We start from the raw sequence: 12,170 nt of genomic DNA, 5'->3' as shown, positions 1-12,170 counted from the left end.
AATGTTATGATATGTATTCCCCCAATTGTATTGTTATATAATTTTATGCATACATTAGATACAACAAAATACATATATGTATATATGTAAATATATAAGTATATATATAAATACTATGTATATAATGTATATATATATAATATATAATATATATATATATATATATAATATATATATAAAATATATATAATACACTATATTACACACTTATGCTTATGTTCGTAAAACATCGCCAGGTAAAACTCTAGGTAATACATTCACCACCGAAAAACAAACCTACAATAAACATTCTTTCAAGTCCGAACGGTTAGCTAATTGTGTTTTGCAAAAATGTTATCTAAGCCCAAGTCAGTACACTTTGCAGCCAGCCGAACACCGATACCCCGTCCCAGATAAAAAAGAAAAATGATAAAAAAGGAATAACTAGAATATAAACAAATAACAAAATAAATGAAGAGATGAATTGATAAATAGGTGGATAGATAATAGAATAGTTAAATATGTAGATAATATAAACTCAAGAAGTAAAAGTTGCAGGTCCGTAAGTGATATACATCAGATTCGCTGGATTCGTACACCATGTTCGTTGCTCAGAGACAAATTCCCCCTTCGATTCTTCGATTTCGTTTGAAATTCATAATTAGTGTGGAAATAATTAGGGCCGAGATCACTGATATAGTGAAAGATAGTGACAGAAAATGCCAAGATTAAAGAAAGTGAATAATAATAATAATGATAATGATAATAATAATAATAATAATAATAATAATAATAATGATAATAATAATGATAATGATAATAATAACAATAATAACAATAACAAACATTAATAACATTAATAACATCAATAACATAAACAATAATAACTTAAGAAGGAATAACTTTTTCCGTAGACTCATATCTCGAGTGAAGATAGTCGTTTGGCCTTTACAAAAAAAAAAAAAAAAAAAAAAAAAAAAAAAAAAAAAAAAATTCGTCGATTTATCTATTTTTCTATATATTTTTTCTAATATTTTTCTATGTTGCTACCTAATTTCTCTCATCATATTTCCTCTGGCTAAATAGAATAATTTGGAGAAAGAAAAGATTTACAATCATGATACAACTCGATGTTTCATCATTATCATTATTTTCGTTATTATTGTTTTTTCATTAATCATTATTTATTATTATATTACTATTATTATCATTATTATATTTTTATTATTATTTATTATTATTATTGTCATCATCATCATCAGTATTATTAGTTTTAGTAGTATTAGTAGTAGTATTAGTATTATTAGTAGTAGTAGTAGTAGTAGTAGTAGTAGTAGTAGTAGTAGTAGTAGTAGTAGTAGTACTTATTATCATTCATATTACTAACACACACACACACACACACACACACACACACACACACACACACACACACACACACACACACACACACACACACACACACACACACACACACACACACACGATGAAGTATTTGTTTACTTCAGGATATCGTCAGATGATTTTGTTTAATTAATTTCAGGTCTAATTCGGCATCTGGCTCTCCGACGGGGATAATAAGAACAGACGTGATAGAGTCATTAGGTCTATATCACTCACTCACTCACTCACTCACTCACTGACTCACTGACTCACTCACTGACTCACTCACTGACTCACTCACTGACTCACTCACTGACTCACTCACTGACTCACTCACTGACTCACTCACTGACTCACTCACTGACTCACTCACTGACTCACTCACTGACTCACTCACTGACTCACTCACTGACTCACTCACTGACTCACTCACTGACTCACTCCGCTGGATCTTGAACCTCATGTAGATTCTGGTCCGCCAACAGCAATCCTCTCCATACCCTTCGGTCCTTGTGCTCCTTCCATCCAGGTTATCTTGTCTATTCCTGTTCTGTCCATCTCCGCATCCACTCCATCCATCCATCTCATTCGAGGTCTCCCTCTGGGTCTTCTTCCAGGCATTCTATCCATCCATCATAACTCGTTCTGGAATTCTATGGTCCTCCATACGTGCCACAGGCCCAGCCCATCTCAATTTTGTTCTACTTATAACATCTGTTATTTTCTCTTGTTTAGTTTTATTTCCCCTCAGCTCATTATTGTGTCGCCCTCTCCACCTATTCTCATTTTCATCAAAAACGGGTCCAGTAATTCGCCTCAATATTGTATTCTCAAACACCAGTAGTCTTTGTAGGACTATATCAGTCAAACAACATAAGTATTTAGAGAGACGGTAGGGTGATGGAAAAATAAATGATTAGGAAAATAAATGAATAAACAAAATATGAATTTGTAGCTAAATAGATAAGTAGAGTAGATTAATCAGATATCTGAGTAATTAATAAAAAAAATCGATCAATATATGAATAATTAGAAACATTAAATGATAAACGAATTAGATAAATAGGTCAATGATAGATATATGAATGAATAAGTGAATAATTCTGTATGTAGAAAATAAATCAATTAATTAATATACAAACAGAAAAAATCGGTATTTTTAAATAAATAAAAAGAAATCGATGTACATAACAATGAATTCATTCTTTAATGAATCTGGCCAAAATAAAATCTCCATTTCCAGCAATCGTTTTGTACAATTAGATTTTATAGGTAATAAAATGTTGAAACGGTTGCAATAAATGGCATACATCTATATACTGAATCAAAATGTACCATACATTTAGAATTCGGATGTTATCTATTATTCTTATTTGTTTTCGAGTTGCCGGATTGTTTATTTTTATCATTATCATTATCATTATTATCATTATTATTATTATTATTATATATATATATATTTTTTTTACTTCTTTTATTTATTTATCATTATAATTTTTTTCGTATCCGACCTAGTTATTGACCAAAAGGTCTCCTGTCTACATGTTCCTTCTTTGTAATCTTGTTTTCTATCCTGGTGGACAATCTCAGACTCGAGAGGCTCAGATTGCAACAGAATTCAAATAAACACTAAATATATAAATCGTGTTTAACGAGTTTACACACGCAGGTATGAAAGATGAATACACGTTCATTGAGTATATGAGTGAATATGAGTATATAAGTGTGTGTGTGTATGTATATGTGTGTGTGTGTGTGTGTGTGTGTACGTCTGTACGTTTGAACGTGCTCTTGTGTGTTTCTATGTGTGGATGTGTATGTGCATATGCATATGTATATATGTGTGTGTATATGTGCGTGTTTGTCTATGTATGAAAAAAAATCCACCAGGACTACCAAAATCGTTCCAAAACCGGAATCCTAAGAAGTCAACCATTACCTCAACTTCTTCACAAAAGTGACCTCCCCCTTAAAAAAAAAAAAAAAAAAAAAAAAAAAAAAAACGAGACTGGAACCAATATAAGCACTCCTGTCCAGTCTCCCTCTTCGTACTCTCGTGAATTGGATATGTGGAGTGAATGCCAATATACTTGGAGTCTTGGAGTCTTGGTCAAACAACCCGAGGCTAGCTACACGAAGAGCGTCTTTGGGTGTGTTGTTTGTCCTTGTGACCAAAATCGGAGACTTCCATGATATTTGAACGGATGTAGGTTTCAAATAATTCAGAGGTTTCTTCGATTTAAATAACAAGTAATTAGATAAATCAATGAATTAAATAGATAAATATATAAATGAATAAACAGATAAATTAATAGATAAATGAAAAGATGAATAAAAATGGAAATATAAGGAAATCAATAGATAAATAAATGAATAAATAAATGATAATTGCATAGATAAATAAATAAATAAATGGATAAATTGGTAAATAAAAAGAGGTTAATAAGCAATTAACTGAATAAACAAAAATTAAATCAACGAATGAATTAACAAATAAATAAGTCATTAAATGAAATAAAAAATGAACAAATGAATACATTATGAATAATATGAAATAGATAGAAATAAAGATAAATATCAAGTAAAACAATAGGAGTAAACAGAAAATAACAACAACAAATTGATAAGATAAAATATAATTCATAAAATCTTTTATTATTTTTTTTGTGATTTTGCTCATATGTAATGTAAGAAGGTTTCACTAAGCGTGAAGAATGAAAGAAGAGAGGGAAGAGAGGAAATACGAGATAAAGAAAAAAGGAAATAACTAAACGTATGGACAATTATAACAGACAATGAATAAATGATTAAATAGATAAATAGATAAGATAAATAAACAAATATATAAAGATATAAATAAATGAACAATAAAAAGATAGCTGGATAAATAAATAATTGAATAAATAAACAAACAGATAAATTGATAGATAAATAAATAAATGAATAAATGTCGAGACTGTCTGGTCGGATTTATACTATGGCTTCTGAAGGGAGAGGCGTCTGAAACCGTAAGTAATTGTTGGATTCTGTGTACATTCTACTGCTACAGAGTTTGTTCAGACGACAGATTGTAGGGCTAGGGTAGTAGGGTGTTGATTGCCAACCGGCTGGGCAGTCAGTAAAAAAAAAAAAAAAAAAAAAAAAAAAAAAAAAAAAAAAAAAAAAAAAAAAAAAAAAAAAAAAAAAAATACACACACACACACACACACACACACACACACACACACACACACACACACACACACACACACACACACACACACACACACACACACACACACACACACATATATATATATATATATATATATATATGTAACCCAAAGTGAACTACGAAGAATTATTTGATGTTTTCAGTTTTCGTATTGCATCCTACTTGGTCATTTATTGAAATTTTATTCTAATCAATTCTTGCCTCAAACTCTTAATATAAAAAACATGAGGGCCAACGGCAGCAGGAAAAGGAGAGAGAGAGAGAGAGAGAGAGAGAGAGAGAGAGAGAGAGAGAGAGAGAGAGAGAGAGAGAGAGAGAGAGATCTAGAGTCCCCTGGAGAGAAAAAAAAAAAAAAGGCTCAGTTTCCAGACCCTTAGGCCATCTCTGTCCACCCTCCTCTTCCAGCAAATCCTCCCTAAACAATCCATTTCCTCCAATTTTATTTTATTTCATTACGCTTATCCCCTGTGCCCATAAAACGCTTCCCTATATATATATTCTTTTGATAAAAATTGTTTGTGGTCTCAAGACACGCCAAAGAAAACGGAGCCTCTTGGGGTTTCCGGAGGGTGAGAGTGGGAGTGAAGGTGGAAACTGTGACGTCACGTGAGCCCCCCGATTCCACATCTGCTACGATCGACAAGATTCATGTCCGAACAATTATGACAATTACGTAAACTTCTACACGTATTTTCATAAGTTTTAGTCTCGCCCATGAGCTAATTCTCCTAATATGGATCTACGGAATAATTATGGTAATTATGTAAGATTGTACACGTATTACCAAAAGCTTTAGATACGTGCATTCAATTAATTCTCTTAATATATATCCAAGTTTCTTTAATACTTTTGGTTAAGAATCTGAAGACTATCATATCAAAGTTATGCAGTTGTTTACAAATATTATTCCAAGCCTTAGGATAATATTTGTAAGCAAATACTGGTAATTTAGCTGTGATGCGATAGTCTTAGATAGAGTCTTGTAACCGTTATCTATAACCTTAAATATTACAATCATTACCCATTGAAAACTACATTACAACGCACATACGAACGAACACCCATCCACGCCCTAAAGCAAGCAACCATCACATGATCAGTGCGTGATAATGGCTAAGTAGCCAAGAACATAACTCCAAACACACATATACACTACATCCCCAAATAAATCTGAACACAAATTAAATCACAAGAAATAACCACATAATATATCCCATTCTATTATAATATGACATTTATGTTTAAATCTTCCATTTGTAACAAACAATAGGATTGAAACTGAGATCATCATCTCTGGATGATGATCTCAGCACTTGAACGGCATAAAAACCAAGACCGGACTAGGGAGTGGCAGTTGCAGGTGAAAGTAGATTCTGGGTGAATCTACGTCGTTGTGTTTTTAAAGTGACAAATATAGCTAAGAAAAAGGTACCCGCGAGTTTCATTGGAAATGCACGTCGCCTGTGGATTTAGTCTTACTTCATATTCTTAGTCAAAGTATTATTATACCTTAGAATCCAAAGTATTATTTCTAATACTTATGTAATTGTACCTAGTTCTATATGTAATTGGAAGCTGCCGACAATTTTATTAAAATGAATACTATGTATTTGATAAACGCCTTTTATTTGATGAAGTTGTAATAAGCGAGACGTCGTACTATTAGATGTTCCTCCCTCATATTATGTTTCTTTTGTATTTAACTCTATTGAGTGTTCTAAGCATAACACAAAGAAGTTATACGTTTTTTTTATTATCTTTAGTTAATTCTTTTATTTTCTGAATAACTCACATTCTTCTCTATCTTCTTCGCTGTCGAGAAAGTGAAACGGAGAATGAGTGAGTTAGTGAGTGAATGAAAGAGAGAGAAAGAGAGAGAGAGAGAGAGAGAGAGAGAGAGAGAGAGAGAGAGAGAGAGAGAGAGAGAGAGAGAGAGAGAGAGAGAGAGAGAATAAGAGAGATTGGGTGGTGTTGAGAAATTTTTTCGAATACGACACGCTCTTTCTCCTTCTTTCTTTCTTTCTTAGCTTATGGTTGATAATTATCCTTAATGTGGTTGTTCGCTGCATGATCAATTTTTGTTTCCTTAAAAAAAAAAAAAAGATAAGATCGCTTGTTGTTGTAGATGGGATCACTCATCTATTGGACATAGGAAGTCAAGTGGTGGCAGCATTCCATTTTCTATGAATATTCTTTGAATTCATATTACTAGGAAATTTGTTCCTGAGATTTTATTTATAAATGGTATCTCCAAAATATTATGATTTTTAGCTACGACCTTATCCTGCACACGTTTATACGTGTTTTATCTAAGTTGAAATAGAATACCCGGAATCGATAGTAGGATTTCTCAGACTGGATAAAAGTGAAAAAAAAAAAAAAAAATGGGAAGGGAATAATGGATTCCTAAGATGGACCAAAGTAGATCATATAAAATAGAATGAGAATTACACCCCCCCCCCAAAATATAATAAAAATAAAATAAATAAATAAGAAAAAGAATAGATAGAAAGATAAGCCCTAAGAAGGACCATTGTAGATAATACAAAATGGAGAGAGTGAGGATTGCACAAAAATTATAAAATGAATTAATAAGATAAAGAAAAATACACCTATGAGAAGGAATAATATGGGTTATAATTACAAACAAGAGTGAGGTATGCGCTATCTCCCCTCTCCCCCCCCCCAAAAAAAAAAATCTTTGATCATCGGCAGTGAACAAATGTCCTACACCCAGACAATTACTCCTTCTCCTTCTTAACCTTTCCAAGGTCCTAATGATCCCACTGCATTCCATCGGGGAATCTTATTTAATCTCAGTTATGTGTTTCACGACTATTTACTTTAATAAAAACCCACACAAGCGAAACGTTTTGCTAATAAAGGCACCGTCCTCACATTTGTTGTTCCTTTTGATAGAATGGATGGATTGAGAAATGCACCGAATAGAAGTGGATAATAGATCACTAAGAAGGAGAAAAGTGGATCGTAGTAAAGTGGATCGTAGTAAAGTGGATCGTACTCACAGATGCTCCACTTGAACCCTGACGGATCTTTTGGGAATGGTTCGAATCCTGTTGCTTTCCAGATCTCTGCAAAGGAAAGGAAGAAAATGGATGTCAAGTTAGGTCGACAGAAAATGGGAAACGTTTTGATACTTTTATCGTTACGAGTATCGGATGTAGCCTATAGTGACTCCTTTCCACCTACAGTAATTTACTTGAGGATAAGATACACACTCCTTTGGAAAAAACATCTTGAATATACGCACTTTGAATGACAATAAATGTAATGTTTATAGGCATAGATCCAAATTAAATGGTTTTAATTAAAGAACATTAAATTAGAATCAAATGAAATATATTATTTTTTGCCCTGTGCATATCCAATATTACAATTAGTTATTTATTACATTATTGAATGAATGTTGCCTCACAACGTGAATACATTAGAAGGCTCACAATTATTACAAAAAAGAAATAACACTAAACAATAACAAACAAAACTTCTTTCATGATGAAAGAATTCAAATATATGAATAGGCCAATAAAATGAAAAATATAGAGAGGCTAATTCATATATAAACACAAAATAAATAGGTTAAAGAGAAACCAAATTGAGGTAAGTATATAATAAAAAGTTAATAACTTCACATAACTGCTTACAATAGACCCAAAAGAACCATTAATCACTGCCTCCTAACTGACGTGCGGAGGCGGCAAATTTAGTTTGAATAAGCAAAAAAGACGAGGCAAATTTAGTTTGAATAAGCAAAAAAGACGAAGGCTTGGAAAAACAAGAAAATGACTTCCAAGAAGAATCAATGTTGGTACTGAACGGGGGAATATTAAGCATATTTAGGAAAGAGAGAGCGAGAGTGACAGAAAGAGACAGACACAGAGACAGATAGAGACAGACAGACAGAGAGAGAGAGAGAGAGAGAGAGAGAGAGAGAGAGAGAGAGAGAGAGAGAGAGAGAGAGAGAGAGAGTGAGAGAGGCAGACAGAGAGATAGATAGATAGATAGATAGATAGATAAGAGAGAGACAGAGAGAGAGAGAGAGAGAGAGAGAGAGAGAGAGAGAAAGAGAGAGAGAGAGGAGGGAGACAGACAGACAGACAGGGATAGAGAGACAAAGAGACAGAGAGAGAGAGCGATTCAAGTGAATGAACCCCAGTAACAACAATGACAACAACAACAATAATAACAAGTTATTTACGTACATTAGATGAAGGATGGATCCGGTGACTAGAGATCCTAGGTTTGGAATTTCTTCTAGAGACGTCGTGACGATCCTCCTACAAGAAAAAAAAAATTACTTGAGACATGTGTGTGTGTGTGTGTGTGTGTGTGTGTGTGTGTGTGTGTGTGTGTGTGTGTGTGTGTGTTTGCTAGTGTGTGTGTGTGTCTGTGTGTGTGTGTGTGTACGTGTGTGTGTGTGTGTGTGTGTGTGTGTGTGTGTGTGTGTGTGTGTGTGTGTGTGTGTGTGTGTGTGTGTGTGTGTGTGTGTGTGTCTGTGTGTGTGTGTGTGTACGTGTGTGTGTGTGTGTGTGTGTGTGTGTGTGTGTGTGTGTGTGTGTGTGTGTGTGTGTGTGTGTGTGTGTGTGTGTGTGTGTGTGTGTGTGTGTGTGTGTGTGTGTGTGTGTACGTGTGTGTGTGTGTGTGTGTGTGTGTGTGTGTGTGTGTGTGTGTGTGTGTACGTGTGTGTGTGTGTGTCCGTGCATGTTCGTCCGTACGTTCGTTTGAATGAATACATACATATTCCCATACATGACTATATCTATTCACACTATATCATATCACGAGGTCGAATACTTACACAGTACGAAGAGAAGGCAGGTAGAGGTCGAAGAGGGAAGAAGGAAGAGTCCGAAGGCCCGGTGCGAGGTTGATCGTCCTGAGGTCGATGAAGAAGAGGAGGAGGAAGAAGAAGAAGAAATGCACATTAATATGTGTGGGCACGCAGAAGACCTTCCATGCATTCTAGATAAGATGTTGAAACAAGGAGACTGCGTTTGCAGACACGTAAGGCATAAGAACATATGAATGGTGGAGACTGCAAGAGACCATAAGGCCTACACTAGGAAGATAAATCTCCATAACCAACTATTATCACCATCCATAAAGTTATCCAGTCTTCTCTTAAAGCAACTAATAGTTTCAGCACCCACAACGTGGTTACTAAGTCTATTCTATTCGTTAATCACTCTATTGGTAAACCAGTTCTAGTCTATTTCCATCCTCAACTTAAAATTGTCAAATTTTAATCCATTCCCACGAGTCCTGCCCTGCTGTCTTAATATGATGACCTTGTCTGCATCACCCTTGTTAAAGCCCTTGACCCATTTGTATACCTCTATTAGATGTGGCTGCAGCAGTCACCTTTCCCCTGTTAGGGCGGGTAACAGTTACTGATGGTATTACGGGATTCGAAACCACAACTGAGCGAATGCGAGACCACCACGCTATCAGCGCTAAAACATCTGTTATTTCTCCTCAATTTTAAAAGAATGCTAATTAACCATACTATAACTACTCTTAGTTAACTAAAGCAATATATAGGAAGGCGCTCAAAATTCTCCGTAACAATAGTAGCGCTGGTAAAAAGCCAGTCCAAAACAACAACAACAACAACAACAACAACAACAACAACAACAACAACAACAACAACAACAACAACAACAACAACAACAACAGCAGCAGCAACAACAACAACAACAACAACAACAACCCTACTCCCCGATACAGAAATTACCTAATGGCTTATTGAAAACACATTTCAGATATTGATGTATTTATATAATCGAATCTTGAAAGATCTTGATACACATTTGCATATCCATAATCTTATATTCATAGCATTAGATTAATAGAAAATAGAAATAGAAATAGAAATCCAAAACTTTATGATTGAGTTAGATCCTACCATTCCGTATTTAATACCCAGCGTCATTTTCAACTCATTACACTATTAATTAAATATATAAAGTCTTGTGTTTCTGGTCACAAGAGTATTGGTAATTTATAATTGTAGAATTAATTCTCAAGTAATAAATAAAATAGTAGTTTATTATAAGGATAACAGGAATAACGATAATGATAACTAGATTACTAATGATTATGATTAGAAATACATCATTATCACAATCAATATCTATCAGTCTCTCTCCCCACTCTCTCTTTCTCTCTCTCTCTCTCTTTCTTCTTTCTCTCTCTCACCTCTCTCTCTCTCTCTCTCTCTCCACACACACACACACACACACACACACACACACACACACACACACACACACACACACACACACACACACACACACACACACACACACACATATATATATATATATATATATATATATATATATAATTGTGTGTGTGCATATATGTATATATGCACATATACTTTTGATTAAATTTCTATTTATTTACTTGATTCTATAGAGTTGTTGGTTCGTCCACACTTTTGTTTGTCAATTTACGTTTGTAAACATGTATGGGATCTTCTCTATTAAAACAAATATTTTTGTCATTTCACATGAAATAACCACAAATATGGAGCAAGCGGTTTTCATATCTGAGCTCTGAAAAAAATATACATGTATGTATACAGGGAATAGTAATGCGAATCACGTAAATTACTGTAAATACTTCAGTGAGACAGCATTTTTTGTTCAATTTGATAACCTGATATATACATACACACACATATATATATATATGTATATATATATATATATATATATATATAATTGTTGAAGGCAAATGAGAGAGAATTGGGTGGGGAAGGGCAAACGAAGATGTGTTGGGAATAGAGTTTACTGCCCTAACGTTGCGATCAACATGGTCTTCTTCATACTGATTGTATAGCAGCGGTTCCTCTGAAGACCAAGTTGTTCGCAATGTTAGGGTAATAAACTCTATTCCCAACACATCTTCGTTTGCCCTTCCCCACCCAATTCTCTCTCTCATAGATATATATATATATATATATATATATATATATATATACAAATTGTTACAGTCACTGGTGAACTCTCCCACCTACAAATCATTCTAGGTAACTCCCTTGCGCCATCTGTGAGTGGCGCATGGAACTATTTGGTGATTCTGGGCGATTCTATCACCCAGAATCACCAAAAGTTTCTTCACTTCCCTCGTGGGTCGCCACCTGCTTCGAAACGAGTTTCGAAACAGGTTTACTTGCTTCACACAACAGTTTCGAATCACCACTTCCTCCACGTTGTATATAGGAGTGTAACCCTCGATCTCCTATACCTTCCTATGCTCTAGCCTCATCCTATGCACCGTCGACCATAAGCTCCACTCCTTTAATGTTTACCACAAGCTTCTTGATCTCGCATTCGCTTAGTGGTGGGTTCGAGTACCACATTCCTTTCCGATTCCCAGCAGTCACTATTACCTGCCCCAGTAGTACCCAAAGGTCATAATAGGGCAACGATGACGGCTTCGGCCGCAGCTACTCAGTGCCTCCTGGCGTAAGTTCCTCACCTTTTTCTCGTCCAGCGTTTCCCAACCTGAGGTGCTGAGATCAATGACAAGAGTTGCTGGGAAGCTATACATACATACACTTTCC

General features: G+C 34.5%; 1 protein-coding gene across 1 annotated transcript in view; it reads right to left on the bottom strand.

The window, feature by feature from the left end:
- The window catches only part of LOC143041382 (uncharacterized), a 326,414-nt gene that overhangs the window by 125,855 nt on the left and 188,389 nt on the right, over positions 1-12,170 (bottom strand). The window contains exons 7-9 of the mRNA XM_076213206.1: positions 9,396-9,473; positions 8,800-8,874; positions 7,603-7,668 (exon numbers count right to left, since the gene is read on the bottom strand). Of these exons, the coding sequence (XP_076069321.1) occupies positions 7,603-7,668; positions 8,800-8,874; positions 9,396-9,473 (219 nt within the window). The remainder of the gene's footprint in view (positions 1-7,602; positions 7,669-8,799; positions 8,875-9,395; positions 9,474-12,170) is intronic.

The sequence above is a fragment of the Oratosquilla oratoria genome, chromosome 31, assembly GCF_046742065.1.
Source record: "Oratosquilla oratoria isolate Oo_2021 chromosome 31, ASM4674206v1, whole genome shotgun sequence".
Taxonomy (NCBI): domain Eukaryota; kingdom Metazoa; phylum Arthropoda; class Malacostraca; order Stomatopoda; family Squillidae; genus Oratosquilla; species Oratosquilla oratoria.
The sequence above is the reverse complement of the archived record's forward strand: the minus strand, read 5'-3'. Positions and strand labels throughout refer to the sequence as shown.